The 22,337-nt window shown below is 41.5% G+C and overlaps 1 protein-coding gene across 1 annotated transcript in view; it reads right to left on the reverse strand.

Moving 5' to 3' along the window:
* Positions 1–22,337, reverse strand: part of PHEX (phosphate regulating endopeptidase X-linked) — a 225,173-nt gene that overhangs the window by 55,570 nt on the left and 147,266 nt on the right. Inside the window, exons 11-12 of the mRNA XM_083172463.1 lie at positions 21,467–21,595; positions 15,861–15,962 (exon numbers count right to left, since the gene is read on the reverse strand). Coding sequence (XP_083028589.1) covers positions 15,861–15,962; positions 21,467–21,595 — 231 coding nt within the window. The remainder of the gene's footprint in view (positions 1–15,860; positions 15,963–21,466; positions 21,596–22,337) is intronic.

Below are 22,337 nucleotides of genomic sequence, written 5' to 3' on the forward strand. Positions count from 1 at the left end.
TGTACAATTTAATTGCTATATTTACCATTACTACATAATGGGGGAAATTTAATACGATGAGAGATTCAGATAAAGGGGGTTATTCTGATTCATTCAGAAATGAACAATCACTCTCTATTGGACAAAACCATATGCACTGCAGGTGGGGCTGATGTAACATGTGCAGAGAGAGTGAGATTTAGGTGTTTTATTGTGTCTGTGCAGGGTAAATACTGGCTGCAGGGTAAATACTGGCTGCTTTATTTTTACACTGCAATATAGATATCAGTTTGAAGTGCACCCCCCACCCAAATCTAACTCTCTCCCTGCACATGTTAAATCAGCCCCACCTGCAGTACATATGGTTTTTGTTCATCTGAGAGTGATTGTGCCTTTCCGAGTGAATCAGAATAACCCCCTAAGTGAAAGATTGGTAAGAAATCTCCAGGTTTTTTTAAAGCGGCAATCATTTACACTGCACTACCAGTTTGATATTGAATTGTTAATGATTGCCGCTTTAAAAAAAACTGGAGATTTCTTACCAAATCTCTCTCTTTCTGAATCTCTCATCCTATTAAATTTCACCCAATTAGAGAAAAGTGGGATTGACTGAAGAATGGCATTACATGGTCTTTTCACATATACTGTATAGGGCACGGTCTTTCCCCAAGTGTATTCAGTTATTTAGAGAGTTTCTGTTGGTTGACCACAAAATGTTTAAGCTGTTCAACTCTAGGTGAGACTGACTTGCATAATAATGCTTTGCTTTGAATGGCTTTGAAAGGATGCGTGGGGCTGTGCTAAAAGAAGATACAAGTAAATACAAGCATAAGCTTATAAATGAATAATGCATTTGTTACTACGTCTGCAATGTATAAACAAAATAGATTAATAAACAACTTTCTGTAATTGTTTGAGATAGTCTGTGTTATTCACATTGACATTTCAGTCCAGACTCATCATTTTAACACAATTACACTTGACTAAAAACTACCATTGAATTAAATTTTAATGGCAATTCTGTTATCCATTTAATTATGAAGATTAATTCCTGCCTGCCTTTCTCCGAAAGTAAGTTCCTTGTTTTTTGCACTTTGTTTTATTATTCAAAATAAATCATTTGGTCACATTGATTTATTACAGTTTGCTCAGCACTGAAATTGTATACTGTAAAAAAAATAATAATAAAGCAGCAGAAATGGATTAATGTTGCTAAAACTATAATCCAAGTTTGTTACCAACATGGCTGGGGAACCCCAAACTCAGTGACCCCCTGCTGTAGAATGAGCTGCCACGTCTGATTCAGCCAAATGCTGGTTATTGGAAAACATATTTTTTAAATTTATTTTTAAACATTTGTGACATAGCAAAGCCTAGGCTCTGTTAAGACTTTTCACTGGAGGCCAGGGCTTTACTTCACAGCTACAGTATAACAGTAAAGGGGTGTACAGACGCTTCGAAATCGACAGGTTTTCGATTCGATTTTGCTTATAGAAGCAAATTCGAAATTGAATGGTTCTTAAGATGCTTTCGATCTGCATTGGATTCGATGCTCACTCCTGTTTTCTCTATATCGAAAAGAAAAATAGAATGTGCAGGCAAAAATATCGAATTAGATCCAGTAAATCGAATGTGTACACTGTACCTTGTATGTAAATCGAATTCAATATCGAAATCGATATCTAATGCCAAATTGAATACAAAGATCTAATGCCAAATCTAATGGAAAATCGAATCGGACATCGAATCTAAAGCAAACTGAAGCGTGTGTACACACCTTAATACCCAGTAATATGTTAAGTATCATGTGAGATGCCGAGCAGTAACAGCCCAAAAGTAGAGATGTGGCAGTAATCACCAAGTTAGCTACCACTTAGATGCTTAGACAGACTGTCATAACATAGTAATTGTCTAGTAAGATGACCAAGAGTAGGAATTATATACTCAACAGTATTTACTCTGTCCTACAGTCCTACAGTATTTATACCTTTCTCTTCCTCCAGTGTCTGCCGAATCCAGGTCAGCCACTCATATTGCTAACTCAATGGTCTTCCATCTTATAAAGTGCACATGGTTATCATTCTAGTTGAACATAACATTTGACCAACTAGTAGAGAACAAATTACACCATCGTAAACACTATGGACCTAATGCAGATCTGATTGCAGTACAAATTTGTTCTCAAAATGGGCAAAACCATGTGTACTGCAGGTGGGGCAGATGTAACATGTGCAGAGAAAATTAAATTTGGGTGGGGTGTGTTGAAACTGAAATCTAAATTGCAGTGTAAAAATAATGCAGCCAGTATTTACCCTGCACAGAAACAAAATAACTCACACAAATCTAACACTATCTCTATACATGTCACATCTGCCCCACCTGCAGTGCACATGGTTTTGCCCATTTTGAAAACAAATTTGTACTGCAATCAGATCTGAATAAGGGCCTATGGCACAGCTAATTTTATTTTACCATTGATCCCTTTACATTGCAAATCTGATAACTGGCTCTTCATTCCCTCCAGAATACAATTCAAGAAGCCAAAGTTGGACTGGCCCACAGTTGCACAGGGGGACAGTTGCACTTAAGTGAGCCCCACTGCCTAAGGGCATTACCCTCTCTCAATTTCGGTGCTTAATTTGTTTCTATGGAAACTACACCAAGATAAGTCCGCCTTTCATTCAATGTGGGTGATCCTGACATCCCCTTTTGTAAAAGTGCTCTGTTCTTTTCTATGAGCTCTCTAATGGTTTACCAAGTTCCTCTTCAGTGGCAGGCTACACCCCCAGTCTGGCTACCCACATTCTGTGGGCTAACGATGCCCCTCGAGCTTTCTTTGGTGGACTCTTTATGCCCCAGTCCTACAATGCAAACAGGTCACCCTCCCAAAAATTCCCTCAACAACTCTTCCCCAAGTACCCCAAGTCAGTGATCATCGAATGGTTTCTCTCCTGCAGGCAGGTAAATTTTGACTATATTGTATACAATCTAGTGTAGTATAGTATAGTCAAAATTGTCCATAGTCAAAATGACACAGAAATACTGTATAGTCAAAATGTCAAGTGAAATTTCATAGTTAAACTCAGCCATAGCCAAAATCATACCATATGTATGCACCTTTAATCTCCTTGGGGTAAATTTACTAAGATGGAAGTTCAAATTCAGATGCTATGTTGCTACGGGCAACATCCTTCAATAATCAACAGCTCAATTAAAATAGAGATGTAGTATGACATCCTGAGCAGAGATGCCAGAGACATGCTGCTTGAGTATGGGTATGCAGGCGCACCCAAGCAACACAACATGACCTCAGAGCAGACCACAGCAGGCCAGCATTTAAGCCACCACTTTTCCATCAATGCCCACAAACGGTGCCTGAATGTCAATCACTATGCATAAAGATAAACGCTTCAAGTGGCATTACGATTAGGCTTCAACACATGTGAATAATTGCAAAAACATCGTCATGGCGTCTATCTTGTCTACTTTTAAGGTTTAGGGTATATATGTTGTTTAGAAGCTCAAATCACCTGTCTGTTATTAGTCTATTATTTGGGGCATTTGAAGTATGATTATGCATTCGATTTTCAAGTAAAAATTTAGTGCATCAGGGGATCCTGGATTCCTCTATTTTCTTAATTTGCATACGTCCTACATTAGCTTTTCATATATTTTATGTAATGTTTAGTATTTTTAGGTATGTGATTTAATGTGTTCCGTAAAATTGTAATCACACATCAGCACTCATTCAATTTTTATTTCTTGTGTTTTCTCTATTTTTTAGGGGGTTCAGATCCCCATTCTAGAACTAGCAGAAAGCTATGTATTGCAGTATTGGATGTACATTAGTATTTGATTTTTTTTATTACAGTAGTTGTTTACTCTTGTATTTGCTTGTATAGTAGCATTAACTTAATTTACTAAATAAAAGTACAATAACAAATAAAATGGAACAATTTACTGTATTTTAATGTATAAATAAACATTGTAAATTGTAAAAATGCACAAAAATAACTAATCTGTAAAATAAAATAATGGTCAACATAAATCAGTGTTGCGGGAATCATACAAAAAAAGCAAAGTAATAACATAAATGTCCTTTTCAAATGATCTTTCTTCTAATGCATTTCTGAAATATTTACTTTCAATTTGTGAATATTGCTACTATACAGTATTTTCAGAAAGCAACAAAGCAATCTGGTTATTTCTGGAACCAATTTACAAAGTGTATGTGTTGACCTCAAAACGCAGATGAACGTTGTCCATCACTTGCAATTATAACACAACTTATGGGTTATTCACAATGTAAATTCAGAGACACTGAAACTATAATTGTCATCTATTTCATGCTGTCATTGGCCTTAGTACTGATCAGCCTGGGGTAATTTTGGCTACTCACACCCATGACTGAAGCAGAGAAGAGGTTACCGGTTCCTGGTAATTCCCAGTCATTGAATGGGAAAAAAATTACTATGGAACAGTGAAATGCTTCGATGAGTATAAAAATCACAGCATCCTTTAATCTGTTTATCTAATCTTAATGAGGCTTGGAATCCAGAAATGTATTTAAAAACAAACATTTCATTTCAGTGCTTCATTGTTATGATTCTAATTTAGCCGTAACTTCATGCAGTAATTTGGTTTATAACAGCTGGTGTTGAACACTGTACACCGCAGTAAACGGCATCTTCCAAACAATTTATAAAGTCAAAAATAGCTTCTAAATTCGAGACGTGGATACAGAAAATAATAATAATAAATTAATAAATAAAGGAAAAACAAATATGTTGTAAAACACAATTTTTGCATTATTAATAGAGAAATAGGCTCATATAGCAACAGAAATGATATTCCATAAGAGTCATATTGGGAGAAAAGTGCTATATAAATAAATATCATATTGAGTTTAATCTCCATGATTATGTACATTTAACAATTCACAGTAGTACATTTAATGAAACTATGTGGCACACTTTGCTAAATGGGTGTCGGATGATGCTCCGACAGTGGGGATCCCGACAGTCAGTATCCAGACGTCGGGATCCCCACTGCCGGTGCTCCTACAGGGGGGATCCTGACACACAGGGGCTATTCTCCCTCATGGGGGTCCAAGACCCCCATAGAGGGAAAATAGAACCTGTGGCAAGCGTAGCGATCCACCGGGCCTGCAGCCCGGCAAGCGCAGCAAGGCCTCAAGGGGCTTTTTTGCGCTCTCCCCCTGTCAGGGCACTGGCAGTTGGGATACTGACTGCCGGGATCCCCACTGTCCTATACCACACCCTTGGTAAATCTATGCCATTTTTTTAGGAGTCCAGAGAGACAGTGCCAGCAGTAACAAAAGCATCAATCCAATTTAAAATAGTTGTTTAACAAAAAAAATGGTGTTAAACATAGGGCCTGATTCAGAGTTGATTGCTAAATAGAGAATTCCCAAATCGATCGATTATCGAACTAAAATGCGTATGGATAATAAGGGCTGATTCTGTTTGACTCAGTGAGCTGGATCACAGATACTGCCCCGGCGACACCCAACTACGCCGAGTCCCGTCGCTACCATGCGAGGGGATGTGTCATGAAGACTCATCCCCTCATTTGCCGCCGCTGCAAGAGAAATTATTCCATGGTCCTCGAGAGTGGAGACTTTTATTTGTGGCTGTCATGAAGAAGACAGTGAAGGCAGTTGATTTCATATGATGACAGTTGCCTGCCCCCTGCACACTTCATCCCAAAGTAGCCAAAGCCGTTCGCAAAGGGAACCTGCACATGCCCATAAAAGACCATGTGCATGCACAGTCCCCAAACCATCAGGATGGGGCCAAATTCGGCCCTGTCCGAATAGACCAAAATCACCCCCCACAAGAATGGAAAATAATCGGCACATTAAATGGTAAACAATATTGTGGCCTATATGTCATAAACTTGTCAAATAGGCATTCGAAACAGGTGAAACCAGTGCTAAATAATATTCTGGTCAGATAGGCACTGGACTTGGTCAAACAGTTGCTGCCAGTACTATTTTTTTGGAATATAGGTCCAGCAACTCAAGGCCTGGGTGTGGATCAATTAAATAAAAAAAAATAAAAAAAGTATATATATATATATATATATATATATATATATATATATATATATATATATATATTAGAGAGAGGGAGGGATAGATGTATAAATTGTATTTAGAAACAAAGGCACTCACAGGTGACTTTAAAATAAAACTTATCTTATGGAAAGTACATTTTCAGTTCCTGATGAGGTCATATTTAATTAGAGGTTCAGGAGCTGAGTTCCTGCTGGTTCCTGCTGAAAACTAGCACTGGTTGCTGCATTATACAGTATCTTTTGGTCAAATGGGCACTGCTGGTTGCTGTTTTGCAGGTAATATGGTAGTTGAATTATATTTTAATTAAATGGTTACTGTATATTTGTCAGATATATACCTAACCCACCCGTTCCGCAGACTAATCCTACTGTTTCTTCCCACAGCCTAACCCTAGCCATCCCCTCCCACAGCCTAACCCTAACAGCGCATACACAGCCTAACCCTATATCATCCCCCCCCCCCCACACGCACACGCACACACACACACACACAGCCTAGCACTAACCCTCCCCCAGTGCCTAACCCAAACCCTCATTTTAACCTTGGAGATCCATTGTGATTCTGGTGAAGGAATTTTGCCTGTCAGGATCCTGACTGCCAGCATCTTGATCGCATCCTTATCCAAGTATATCACAAAATACAAATGGGACATATGCTGTTAAAGATCATTTATATTTATGTGGGCAACAGCCAGTGCAGAAATAAAAAATCTGCCTAGACAACATACGGAAATTCTATTCATAAAACTTCGATTATTCTAAGACAATCTAAAAGAGCTTAATGAAGTAATATTTGCAAAGAAGAAAAACAAATGAAAGCTAGACTATACAGTGAATACTAAGCAGCCTATTAGTGTCCCCAGCCTGTATTTACCTTCTGTTAAACCATCAGAAGTAACAGGAGCTCCATCCAGTGTATTATATGGGAAATATATAGCTGACAATATGCAGATCACTGCGTATATTGCTGTAAATATTAAACATTTTACTTTATACCACTATATTCAAAATGTATATACTACTTTAATTTCATATATTATTGGTATTATCCCTTCATATCCTTATTGAACTTCATTCTTAGGGGGTATGCAATGTGTCGCCGCTTTTTCCGACGTGGGAAATAACGGCGGCTCCCTATTCAATGCTGTCTTTAACGACAGCATTGATGCGGGATCACGGCAGAACCGAGCCCAACTTCAGAAGCTGTCAGGCCCGTTCTGCCGGTAACGGCCGTGGATTGACGCAATCCCAGCCTGAGATCAACAATCCGCGCCCGTTTTAAGTGGCCACACCCTCTTTGCGCCCAGCGGCAGGCGGGACATTGAATCCCGTCCAGGATCACGGCTGTAGGTGGGGATCAACAACCGTGATTTCAGATTGCATACCCCACTTAATGTTAAATTTATCCAGGACAATAGTATTGTATTATATTTAATAATCTCTATGTCTCCATGATATATCCTATTTTTTAATTAACTTCTTTTTCTGTTGGCATTGCATTTGTGGTCCGGATTCATATGTGGTCACTAATGCAATCGAAACCACAATATTTTTTATATACGCAGCTGCTATACAAAAAATAAGGCAATGTTGTAGACACCTGAAAATAGATTGAGACACTGGCAAAGATCCAAGCAACTGTACATAAATATGCAGCAGTGGTTGCAGATCCTTCTATAGAAACATAGAAACATAGAATTTGACGGCAGATAAGAACCACTTGGCCCATCTAGTCTGCCCCTTTTTTAAACATGTTACCTCAAACCATATTTGATCCTTATTTTTTTGTAAGGATATCAATATGCCTATCTCAAGCATGTTTTGCCTCTACCACCTCTGATGGGAGGCTATTCCACTTATCTACTACTCTTTCTGTGAAGTAATTCTTCCTCAAATTTCCCCTGAATCTTCCTCGTGTTCTGCTGCTCCTGTTCCTGTGAAGAATGTCTCCCGCCTGTACCTTGTTAAAACCCTTGATATATTTGAAAGTTTCTATCATGTCCCCCCTTTCCATTCTCTGCTCTAAAGTATACATATTAAGATCTTTTAGTCTTTCCTGGTATGTTTTGTGATGTAGGCCATGCATGCACCATTTTAGTTGCCCTTCTTTGTACAGTCTCTAATGTATTTATATCCTTCTGGAGATATGGCCACCAGAACTGAACACAATACTCTAGATGAGGTCGTACCAATGACCTATACAGTGGCATTATTACTTCTTTCTTTCAACTGCTGATACCTCTCCCTATGCAACCAAGCATCTGACTTGCCTTCCATAATCAGCCATATGTAGAACCCTGGAAAAAATGGAGTGGATCCCTCACAGCTGCAGGTGACCGTTTGGGGATGGTGCCTTGGTCGCTTGGCTGGAGGATTGACACTGTCTCACAAATCTACAGTGTGTACTCCGCACTACACACTGTAGATTTGTGAGACAGTGTCAATCCTCCAGCCAAGCGACCAAGGCACCATCCCCAAACGGTCACCTGCAGCTGTGAGGGATCCACTCCATTTTTTCCAGCATTTACCCTTGCCGGGAGGATTACAAAAAATATTCGACCAACACAGACTGTATTTGGGATTACCCCCCATGGAGTAACTGCTACTACTGTCCCATTTGGTCCAATCCAGGACTTGGTAACTATTTGTTACACATTTATGCTAACGCATTGATATGCCCTTCTTTTAATTGAATAGTGCATACATGCAATTTATCCAATACCTTTTATCCTTTATTTTATTTTATTCTATGTGTGTTATTTAGTGATTGTTAATTGTGAAATAAATTTATACTGATATACAGGAGGCGCCTACTGGTTCTTGTTTCTGGTATCTCTTGTATTGAGGGCGGCAACCCTCTCCCAGAAGGCAGCCACCTGTGTATAAGCACAATACACCATCCCTAGCGCTCAAGTTTTGCTCTATTTTCTATATGTAGAACCCTATAGTTAATCAGACTGGATATGTGAACTGGTGTCATGTTTTCTGTGCATGGGAATGCAGATGTAGGCAAGCCTCGGCACACCTACAAAAAGGCCCAAGTCAGTCGATCAATTTCAAATAAATATTCACTGCAAGCAGAAGTAGTCATGTTTGATAGCAATTCTATCACTGTGCATAAGCAGTGCGGCTAAGATGCGAGTGTAACCATATTAGTCCGATAAAGGGCATGGCCTCAATAAAAGAGGCTGTTGCTTTGCGGGATGACATGCCCACGAGCCACATCTCCCTGTTTGCTGTCACCGGGGGCATGCCTAGAGCTCTGTTAGCCCCATCCCTTTGTCTAGCATTAAAAGAAGCTGTGCATATGCTGAGCAGAGCAGCAATTGGCAGGGGATGGTGGGCAGTTGGGAGTCACACTGTCACTCTCTAAGCTTAAAAGCCTGGGGCATGTCCCCATAGTGACAGCAAACACGGGCATGGCTCATGTTCGTGGCATTGCCAGAAAGCCACGCCCCGTTTGTTGAGGTCATTCTACTATGCAGTAGTCCCAAATCCATAATTTAAAAAGTTGGGAGGTATGCTTGAACTAAGAATTAAAATGAACAAATAGCTCATGTGTTAAGTGTCCAGTGAGAGAGTTCGTGTCCTATGTATGTTATGTGGAACAAGCACCCAGGACGGAGCTGGACTAGGTGAATAGGCGGTTCTGTTAGCAAGGACAATGGGCAGTATTCAATGAAAATATTCACAGCGTGCAGCGAATCCTGTTTAGGATTCGCTGCACAGTCGCCGTGTTCCGGAGCCTCGCTGTCCCCCTGCTATCCCCCTATTCAATGAGGCAGGGGCTCACTGCCCCTGACAGTGAGTGTGAACCCCTGCAGCGGACACCGCATGGGAGCCGGAGGACAGTGGCAGGCAGGGAGATGGAAGTCTCACTGCCTGCCCCAGAACGTATGTGGTGGGGGAGGTGGGCTCCCCGGGAGCCAGGCAGCACAAGCTGCCCCCCGGGTAAGCCAGCAGGGGACCAAATATGCACTGCTCCCATTCGTGCATATGTAATGATCGGGAGCAGTGAATATATGAATATGTAATGAGCGGCTCTCTGCTCCCGGCCCCCTGCTGGCTGCTATGTGTAAAAAATATATATATGTTTTTTTTTAAATTAAATATATATTCATGTGCTATAAGCACATGAATAAAAATAGCATGCCCCTTCACAGAATAAAATTCCTGATTTTTTAACACCAAATGTAAAACAACAACAACTTTATTTTAAAAGTTCACTTTCCACTTCTCCATGAAAAGATGTTGATTTGCTACACGGCGACACACGGCGAAAATCACTTAGAAAGACGGCGAAAAGTGCACGTTGAATAGGGTGATTCACTTTCTGACCCAAAAAATCACTCCAACACGAAAATAGCACAAATTCGCCGTGAAACAGGGCGAATTATCCTCATTGAATACTGCCCAATGAGTGGCTGGTTGCGGTAAAAGGCAGCAGGTGCAGGCAGCTGGAGTCCACCCCCAGCGGCCAGCGCGGACTTGCTTACCCGCAAAGGGCGACACACGGTGAGTTCAGACCCGCCACTATCCACCATCCACTCTGGCAACAAAACCCCTCCCCCCGCTCCACACGCTACCCACATCCCCAGCATGCAGACGCCGGAATTTTGAGCACCCTCTCCGAGCATCACCTCCACCCTACCGCACACCAACACCGGGTCCCACCGCAACACCGGGGACATCGCATATAGGTGCCAACTGGCGGGACAACACAGTCAGACCAACTGTGGGTGTGCTGATCACCAATGCACAACTACATTAGTACTGGACAGGACCACACGTTCTCGTAAATCATGGAGCCCCCACCACCATCTACCCCCTCAATTCTTGACTGCTTTGGGTGCATGAACCCCCACGTACGTTATCAGCACATTAATTCCACCACCTCTCACCCATCATATGGTTTTGTAATGTATGTCATATTGTAACCTGCCATCCTATATACTGTAGGTAAATGCATGTTGATACATTCTTTTTTACCAAGTAAACTTCTGCATATTACCTCATTTGTCAGTCATCATTACCACACATATTAAGGAGCGGAGCGCAACACTACCAACCTATTTCAAATTCTGCAATACACTGTTCGCTTGGATGGAACAACGTGAATTATATTTTCTGGAAATTTATATGATGACAGCTGATATTGATATGTGCACTTTTCATACCATACACCTTGCTTCATTCGCTGCATGATTTAAACTTTTCATTTCAAAGCTGTGTGTAAATACCACAAATAATAACCAGGCAATTACAATGAAAAAAGAGATTGGCCAAAATCATGATCCTTACTTTGGCCCTTATTCTGGTTGGTGCGGTAATGTCCTTGTTCGGTCGGTCCGCCGATGTTTTGTGTCTGCGCATGTGCAGAGGCGTCTCTGCGCATGTGCGAACGGGATGCACGTCCAAATTCCACATGAAATGTGTACACTACGAACAGGGGGAGGAGAGGGGCGTGAAGGGCTGTTTGGGCTCATTACCATATGTTTACACCCCGCGTTTCATGGGCGTTCCCATGAAAACGCTGGGCGTACGTATGGTAATGCGGCCGTGACGCACGTGTAGGGGGCGGACATATGACATTGCCGGATGTCAGCTGCCCGCCCAGATCCCTGCTTTTGCATGGAGAAATGCCTGTGTGGTCTGAGGTTGCGGGAGCTGCCTGACCACTCGGTCCTGCATTTGATGGTCTGCGACCATCGAATGATGGGGGAGGTTCCCTGAGATGGAGGAGGTGTATTCATGAGAAATACACTTGCGGTCCGTTCGGACAGCTTCTTACCGCATTCGGACGGAGTGAGCGATCCGTACGAAAGGCGGGGTTTAGGACGCACGGTCCTGGCCGCATACTCGGCTCCGTCCGCACAGACCAGAATAAGGCCCTTTGTGCTAAACATGGCTTTTAAGGACATATGTTTGCCAGAATTATGCATAATTTATTGGGTGTAAAAATAATAATTGCAGTGTGTTTTGATTGTAAGTGACTCATGAATTGGAACCTCCTCAAACTCACTTTTTTGGAATAGTGTAATCAAAATACACATAGTACAGCCATAACAACACAACTCTCGGAAGACCTGCCTAATTTGGAGCATTAGTTGAACACTCTACTGCTTTAACCATCATAAATAAATTGCATGTTCAAAACAATAAATAATAATCTGGGAAGCGAATGATTGCACAAGGGGGACACACTAATTTTCCAGGTTATTCCATTAGTGCTATCCTCAGGACTTTACCCTGAGCTACAATTTTTTTGGTACTTGTGTAGTTTCACAGCGCAAGCTCACGCCAGCTCTGCGCTACGCTATGTTTGGATCCTGCCGTTTGAATCTTGGCAGCTCGCCAGCTCTATGCTACGTTATCAGCGTACCGCCGGCAGCTAGTCAGAGCCTCTCACACAGCGCTGGCACCCACATGATATCCTGTCTTCTGTGGAGATAGGATCATGAGGATGCTGGCGGAGAGGCACTCCATCTGTGTGAGACGTAGGAGCCTCTCAGACGCTCAATCTGTCTTAGCCGCAGGTGCGTCTGACACGCCCAGCTGGGTACAGTAACTCGGTGTTCGGGAGTGTGTGCTACCACACAAAGAGGGGGTGCGGATGCAAGTGCGTCTCATGCACAATAGGAAGCATTTGCCAGTGCTCCATGTTACATACTGGCATATGCCTCCAATTGATACCCTCACTCTCCACGGCAGCCAGAACCGTGGGGAGCGGACGCGGTACGCATCCTCCCGACCTTTTCATACCCCCGCTATCCACGTCGGTGTGGAGTGGATTTTCTAAAGTGTAGCGAGCGCAGAGAGCCACCGAGCCCGAAGCGTGGCGAGCGGACGCAGAATACATGTGAAGTTATCCGCGTCCGCTCGCCACGCTTTGGTCTCGGTGGCTCGCTGCGCTTGACACATTTTATAAAATCAACTCCACCCTGACGTGGATAGTGGGGGTATGAAAAGGTTGGGAGGACAAGTACGCCACGCTTTGGGCTGCCATGGATAGTGGGGGTGTTTCAGGAACACATTCACACCTGACATATCATACACCTGAGACAGTAATGACGACATGTGTTAACTGGTAACTGTAATTTACTTAAAATTAAGAAGAATACCAGGGCCACATCCGCTCCCTGACACTCAGAATCACAGCATCTCTAACAGTCTCCAACAGCTGACTGACTATGCTAATTGCGTACCGCTCAATCTAGCAGCTACGCTAACTGCGTACTGCTCAATATACCAGCTGACTCACTACGCTATGCTGTCCGCAGGAACACTACGATACATCTGACAGGGACGCTGGCTACGCTAAGCGGCCGCGTAGTCAAAAAGGAATTATTCCAAAAAATCGTAAATATCCCTTATCCCAAATTCTCGTGGTCCCCAGCATTTCGGATAAGGGATACTCGACCTGTATATGTAATAATGTGAACACTACCACATATATAAATTAAAGAGGGCAAGGCAAAAACAAACCTAGGTACTTGTGTACTAGCACGGCGCCCCGATTATTAGTCGCCCAATTTTTTAATCGAATCGCATCGCATGCCATACACCCGATGGCATGCGATGTGATGCGACGCGATTTTAACTCATATTCGATATTAAATTGTATAAGCTCCCTAATAGGTGCTTTTAAGTACCCTAAGGGGTTCTTACAATGCTTAAATGCACCCCCACTCCACCCCCCAAGTATAAACGTGAGCCCGAAGCGTGGCGGTACACGTCCTACGACCTTTTCATACCCCCACTATCCACGTCGGCGTGGAGTTGAGAATAGAAAGTGTGGCGAGCGCAGCGAGCCACCGAGCCTGAAGCGTGGCGAGCGCAGCGAGCCCCGCGAGGGGACGCGGATACCTGTGAAGCCCGCGAGGGGACGCTTATAGCTGTGAAGGTATCCGCGTCCCCTCGCGAGGCTCGCTGCGCTCGCCACGCTTCGGGCTCGGTGGCTTGCTGCGCTCGCCACACTTTCTATTCTCAACTCCATGCCGACGTGGATAGTGGGGGTATGAAAAGGTCGTAGGACGCGTACCGCCGCCCCTCGCGGGCTCACAGATATCCCATTAGGGTGCTTATACAATTTATAATCGCATCGCATTGTATGGCATTGTATGCCATATACAATGGCATACAATTTTAAAAATTGTATGCCATTGTACAACATCGGCCGATTTCACAACATCTGGAGGTTCCACAGTTTGAGGACCCATGTTCTAGAGCAACCCTAACTGCCTTGCCCTCTTCCTAAACACCATTAAATTGGAATACACAATGCAGGTTCCCATTCATGCAATTTGCAGCATTTGATTACCGCTTGGTTATCATAGTGAGGAAGAAAATACTTCCCAACATTCCACAAATCATGATAAACATTTTGACTTTGAGATGGTCCCATTCAAATCAAGACAATCTAAATTTATATATATAAATATTTATATATATATATATATATATATATATATATATATATATATATATATAATAGCAGGGACTTCTGCACCTTGATAAAAGAGCTGCAATAGCTCAGAAACGTTGGTGACTATCCTGGTCTCTTGTTGGTTTATTCCGAGTGCCGCCGCATCCCTGCTATTATATGTATCCAGGCAGTCCGGCTTGGCTGTCTGTCATCTGGAGGGCACCGTGTTATTTTACTATATGGAAGCCGATATTGGAGTGCCGCGCTCACACTATCATATATATATATATATATATATATATATATATATATATATATATATATATATATATATATATATATATATATATATATATATAATAATAGTTTGGAAAAAGGTCTAAGCGACTACAAATATCTGCACCAGAATTGTTTAACTTTTAAAACATATAAAAGTTTTATTTGTAAAAAATATATATATAAAAGTGCACAGGAGCAATTTATATAAGAACAAACAGTACAAGAAATATCATAGAAAAACCAGTAGTAAAATAGCAAAGCTAAGTAAAAAAGCCTATCAAATTTTTTTTTCTAAAAATGGGACATATATAAAAAATTATTAAAGAGATAGGATACAAAGGTATCAGAACTTATCTTTCTATGGAGGAGTCAGCAGGCAGTACCCAACGCGTTTCGTCATCTAGGACTTCATACCCCTTGATGAAGTCCTAGATGACGAAACGCGTTGGGTACTGCCTGCTGACTCCTCCATAGAAAGATAAGTTCTGATACCTTTGTATCCTATCTCTTTAATAATTTTTTATATATCTCCCATTTTTAGAAAAAAAAATTTGATAGGCTTTTTTACTTAGCTTTGCTATTTTACTACTGGTTTTTCTATGATATTTCTTGTACTGTTTGTTCTTATATAAATTGCTCCTGTGCACTTTTATATATATATTTTTTACAAATAAAACTTTTATATGTTTTAAAAGTTAAACAATTCTGGTGCAGATATTTGTAGTCGCTTAGACCTTTTTCCAAACTATTGTATCTTTTATGTTACACCCCTTACCAAGGTGTTTTTCTTAAAGGTCAGCTGACAACCTTTTTCTTTAAAAGGTATATCTGTTTTTTATACAAATAAGCTCAGTTGTTCAGGACACAGGTGGCGCCCTACAATACCCCCTTTTTTCCCCATATATATATATATATATATATATATATATATATATATATATATATATAAATGCATTCAATGAGTTAAGCAGTCCATACATAACAAATACTGTAGGACGTGGTAGTTGATTGTAGTGTGCTTGTAGATGCATAACCATTATTACATAACTGGTATTTCACAAATAATTAATGACAGTACCTTCTCATTGGCTTTGCTTTTGGTTTCTTTATCCATCCAATCATTCTCATTCTCCAACATATCGATGAATGCCCAGCGTATGCCCTCAATAACTTCCTCCATCTAGTCATCAAAAAAAACAGGTAAGTTTGTTATATTTGTTCTTTATCTTGGTTAATGTTAAATAAACTCATTACTATTTTTATGGAAAAATAGGTCTAGAAACTCTGGGTCTGGGAGGGGAGAGATTGTATTTAGACACAAAGGCACTCACAGGTGACTTTAACATAAAAAAGTATCCTATGGAAAGTACATTTTGGCCCAGAACAGGATCAGGAACTCAGTTCCTGATGATGTCATATTTAATTTCTGAATTAAATAGCACTGAATTACTGCAAAATAGCACTGAATATAGTTGATTAATACATAAAAACACATACAGCAAATAAAGGCAATGTAGATCTAATTGAAATGCACCATGTGATATATAATTAATATTGCACTATTAACGGTACATACAGTAACTCCAGGCAGTAGTAATAACTAGAGACGCTCAGTCGATTATTGGTTATCGGTTATCCGGCTGTCATGTTTGGATAACTAATGAAATCAGAACTTGCAATCATTTGGCAAAAAATACCAAAACAGTATTACTGAATCGCAAGGTGATGTAGAATACCTGATGTGTACAATGTACTTTCTACAGATGGAGTAAGGTCCAAAAATAATATTATTCATGGTTGGTCCAGGGTTTGGAGAAATTGTAGTTATTGCATGTTCCACATACTGATCGACTACATGAAGAGCCAGGCATTTGCTGATTGAAATCAGCACAATGCAATGTACAGTACCACTCATGGATGTACAACTTCGGTAATTGTGTAGTTTCACGGCGCCACGTTACGCTACGTTGTCAGCGTAGACCAATGGCAGCCCAGCGTAGTCAGCATAGTGTCCCCACGGCAGCCCTGCGTAGTCACCGTACTGTCCCCGTGAGCTGCAGCTCTGTCCCCGGTGTCCCTGGCAAGCCTAGTGAGCACCTCTCATACAGCAATATAAAGTAATCCGCTGCCGCTCGCCATGTTTCAGTCTTGTTTTCCACGTCCACTCGCCACGCTTTGGGCTCGGTGGGTCGATACGTTCGGTATACTTTATAAGGTCAACTCCACACCGACGTGGATAGTGGGGGTATGAACAGGTCGGGAGGATGCATACCGCGTGCGGTCGCCACACTTGGGGCTGGTGTGGACAGTGGGGGTTGTGGCATACGCTCCTTCGCATTAAGGTTAAAAATGGTCAATGGTTCCCACACAATGTAGGTTAAAAATGGTCAATGGTTCCCACACAATGCAATTAGTGGTGACACAACACTGACTGACTACGCTAACTGCATAACGCTGACTGACTACACTAACTGTGTAACGCTGACTTACTACACTAACTGCGTAAGCTCCGGTTAGCCGCGAACTTACACATAGTCACAGACACAAGCTGACTATGCTGACTACGCTGATGCTGACAGGGATGCTGACTATGCTGGCTGCGGGAACACAACGCTGATGCTGACAGGGATACTACACTGACTACGTAAGTGGCACCATGAAACTAGACAAGTACCACAACTTCCTATGAATGCTTAACCTATAAAAGCTATGTTTTTTCAGACAAGTTAATATTTTTCAAGACCAGGCAGTATAGTAGTTAATGTAAATTGTCAATTTTCTTCTTATTATGCATTCTGATTGCCAATCAGGAGTATAACAATAGTGGGTGTAGGTGGTTCCTGGATGCTTCTGAGCTTTCCTCCTGCCCTGCCTCCAATTCACACAGGCATCACAGAGATATGATGCACAAGGGACACTTTATTGTATTCAGAAATGGACATTTACACACTTCTCTCCATAATACTGTATTTACTACCATGTATTGAGTACACTAGATTGTGGCAAGTACTTTGTACACTATACATTTCTGCAAGAGAGTGGCCTATGGTGAATCACATGCAGCAGATTAAGGGTTCAGTACACATTAGAAAAAAGCATCTGAGGTCAAGGAGTACGGTAACCAAGACGACCAATGCAAAAGAGAAAGTTGGAACTTCAAGCAATAGGGTGCATTGTATACTTCTCATCGACCCGTGAATATAATCCTTTATGCTGATGTGAGGTGTTAGTGTCCAATTGTGATCCTCACTCACACGTGAAGGTGGTTGACCATGTAGAGACTTGTGCGCCACCCACGCACTGTCCCCCTGCTCTCTGAGTCTGACAGCCGGGCAACGCACAGCTCTCTGCCCAGCTGTCAGCACTTTATAGATAGGCAATATGCCTAATGGGTGGTCCGGTGCACCCCCAGACCACCCCTTAGATTCACCTATGGTTAAGCCTCAGACAAGAGATGATTATTATAGGTAAGCTGAATCTGCCAGGCATAGTTAAGTAGAGAAGGAAGTGTTGTGCTTACCATAGCACTGCAGCAACCTATTAAACATATGTTGCTGAGCAATAGATCACAACATCATATGCCACAAACAATTGCTCATGAGCAATTACCAGTAAATCATTCTGAATATGTTACATTCATTATCTAGATTTATACTGGGGGGAAAAAGACGCAGCATTCAGTGCTGTTTGCATGGCAAAATAAAAGTCATCTCAGTGTCAGCATATTAGAGCCTGTTGGCTCTGCTTTAAATATACAACTTGCACAACACCGACATTTGCATGCAATTGGCATTAACACAAGCAATACTGTTTTCATTCTCTAATGAAAACTGACTGTCTGTGCAATCTCAAAAGGACTCTGAAAAGCAGCCAGAGGTAAGAGTTTAGAGAAGAACACAATTTGGATTATCCAGGGAAAAGCTGTGTGAAAAACCAAGAATAAATTGTACATGAGTATCTCATCTATCAGTAGACTATGCTTAAATAGGATTGCTGGAGATGATTTTAAAGTACCCTACAAGGTGGCACGTCGCTCAAAGCCAAACAAAAATGATTCAGTAAATGAAATGAACATCTACGTTATGTAAAACTTCAAACACCATATCTAGTGATTTGTGATTAAAATCTATTTAACAAAAAAGTTTCCAAAGCATCATGTTATTTAGGGCCTTATTCTGATCGGTGCGGCCCGATCAGAATATGCGGCCGCAACCGTGCAGGCGAATCCCCGCCTTCCATACGGATCGCCACCTGCCGTCCGTACGCGGATATGTGGCGATCCGCATGAAATTGGATGGGGATACGCCTCCTCCGTCTTGGGAGCAGCCCCTGCATTCGATGGTCGCCGAACATCGAATGCAGGGCCGCACGCTCCACCAGGTCCCGCAACACAAGACCACACGGACACTTGTCCGTGTGAAATCATGTATGGGGGCGGGCAGCTGACATCCGGCGATGTCAGATGCCCGCCCCGTACCCACGCGTCACGGCCTCATTACCATGCATACGCCCCGCGTTTGCATGGGAACGCCCATGAAACGCGGGGCGTATGCATAGGGTAATGAGGCTAAGTAGCCCCTCACGCCCCTCTACGCCCCCTGTGCGGCGTATAAAGAATCCGTGCGGCGAAATCACCTGCACATGCGCAGAGTGACCTCTGCACATGCGCAGACGATCAACATCGGCGGTCCGTCCGCATGCGGGAATATCCGCACCGATCAGAATAAGGCCCTAAGTTATCCATGATCAGAAAATGTAGTGAACACATTTTATAGTATACTTTACGTGCTAAACGGGATGAATATACATATCCCCGAAGGTCATCGCAAATTTGCATGTCATTTTAACGCTGCCCACACAAATTGCCACCCAGCGCACGCCGAATATCCCCACACGCATGTGAAAGTATGTTTAGCATAAACATCCATTTGCACACCCGACCATCGAATGCTTTTGTAGGTGCACGCAGATATAAGACACCTCTCTGGTGTCTTACATCTACGGGTGCCCTGTAGAGGAAGTGGGCGGGCTGCTGATATCCGCTGACATCAGCTGCAAAACCCCCCGCACTCATGTCACCGGGTCATTTACATAGAAAGGCCAATTAAACACTGGGCATTCCCATGGGCACAGCCCGTCAACGCCACTACGCGCCTGCACTGCTAGGTGCGAACAGGATAGTGAACAAGCAGTTTGCCGCACCTGATCGCACCAAACGGCTGCACATGCACATTTAAGTTTATGCACGTGCGAAGTCGCTCAACATCGCTCCCCTGTGCGAACAGAATAAGGGCCTACATCCCAGTGATCACTATACAGTACACTGAACATCCATGTGATTGTAGTACAATAAAGAGAACATCAAAGTGACCCCTATGCAGTGCAAGTAACCCCTATGAAGTGCCAATAGCATCCCATTGGCTATCATAACATATATTTTATGTTGTTCTCCACAATATGTTTTACTCAATAGTCACTGAATCACTACTACTGTACATTACATTACAAACTGTTCCTGCATGTTTTTTCTATTTTTACTACACACAGTTGTCACATATGTCCTACCAATAGGATACCCCAAAAAAAGCTCTACTATGCTCAGATGAATACTGTAGTTTGATAAAGATGACACAAGTATACATCTATTTCATACAGTCCATGCACTGCATTTTGCTTCATAATAGTACAGGCATTTCTGTCTGCCATCTATGCACTTTTCTAACATAAAATAATAATTTTAAAACCTCTAACGAATCCTTACACAAGCAATACAAAACAAACAACATGGTGGGCCACAGGTTTAATTACCGATGAGTGATATGGCCAACCCACCCCTGATTGCAGTAATAGAAAATCTATTATTGCTGCTATTATTGCATCGGAATGTATGCGACTTGACTTGCTGATGATGCATGTAAATCACAAATGTGAGCCCTGACTTGGGGTCCCGCTTGTTTAAAAATATAATTTGGTAACATTCTAAGTAGTATAAAATGTTTCCCTTTAAGTATATTCTATGGTCACTATTTTGAAATGTCAATAGCTAAAAAAATACTTTGCATGGGAGGATTGTGTTGGGAAAAAAATGGTTTTAGAATGGCAGCATCCTTTGTTAGGGAGATACCAAAGACTAATACTGCTTTCCCACTGCCTAAACGGGTAATGACCCGGTATTTGTAAACAGGTCTTTAAACGGATAAGACCCATTCCCACTGCAGCTCTTGCCATTTATATACCGTTTTTGTCACATTCACATCGTACCGGTTTAAACCACAAAGCAACTTGTTTAAAGCCATTGTAAACATGGGCTATCATATAAATGGACTTTTATTGCCCACTGTACAGTCATCACATGCAGGAAGCCAATCATGTTCTTAACCTTTATTATTATTACTAAATACCGTATAAGAGCCTTTCCGACTGGCAAAATAAACGGCTCTTAAACGGGTAAAACACTGCTTTTTACCCGTTTAACAAATACCGGAATTTGTTAAATGGGTAAAGCAACCTGGAGCTTTCCCACTGCAGCTCTACCCATTTAAAAAGGCTAAAAAATGGCAATTTACAGTTTATGAGCTGTAATGGGAAAGGGGTATAAGCAAGAAACAAATATGTAAAATGAGAGCTTATTTCATGGTTCATATTATCACAGATATACGTCAATTCAATATATTTGTACTGTACCATTAATTTCTTGTCCTCTTGAAAGTAAGCATCCACAAACATCTTCCCAACGGCATAAGGAAGTGCATTTTCAATATAATTTACACATCTGTCCCAACGAGCTGCCAAAGAATTTGTACCCAAGAGAACCTGTGTAATAAAGATGGGATATTAAGATCAGCATGACGGAACACATGTCCCGTACTGTACTGTTCTGTATTGTTATGCTATTGTAAAAATGTAAAGATACTGGATGATGAGTGGAAACATTTGCTTGAGATATTGTATAAATGAATGTGAACATAATCTGCTAAATATTTATTTGCAAAAAGTTTATGGGCAAATATACAATCTGCGTAGCTTAAATGTATAGCAATTCTTTAAAGGACTATGTCAGAAACATTGCTAATAGTCTATAAAAATAATATGTAGACAACATATCTATCTGCAATAGGAAATTACCGTAAAATAATAAAAAGAACACAATGCTGTTCCAAAGCCATTAATAGAAAGAAAAAGGACCCTGTCTGAAACAGATAATAAAAGTCCGTATCAACCAATTCAAAATGTACTTTTGTCTCCATGATGCATGAACAAGATAAAATAAAATACATTTATTAGGTACTGTCATGATTTTGGGTGTGTGGATTTAATGATCAACAGTGAAATGTCTTCAGTAAATACTGTTAGTTCCTTTCACATGGTCGACAGTCAATAGGTCGAGGGGGTCAAAAGGAAGGTCATCAAGTTATTGGTCAACAGTGACTTAGGCCAACAGGTTTTAAAAGGTCGACATTCAAATAGTGGACACAAAAAGTTTAACACATTACTTAATTTTACTATTTTATCCTAAACTAAACCCTTAGTGCTTATTCTTGTACTTGTTTCCTAT

The sequence above is a fragment of the Crinia signifera genome, chromosome 2, assembly GCF_055691185.1.
Source record: "Crinia signifera chromosome 2, ASM5569118v1, whole genome shotgun sequence".
NCBI lineage: Eukaryota > Metazoa > Chordata > Amphibia > Anura > Myobatrachidae > Crinia > Crinia signifera.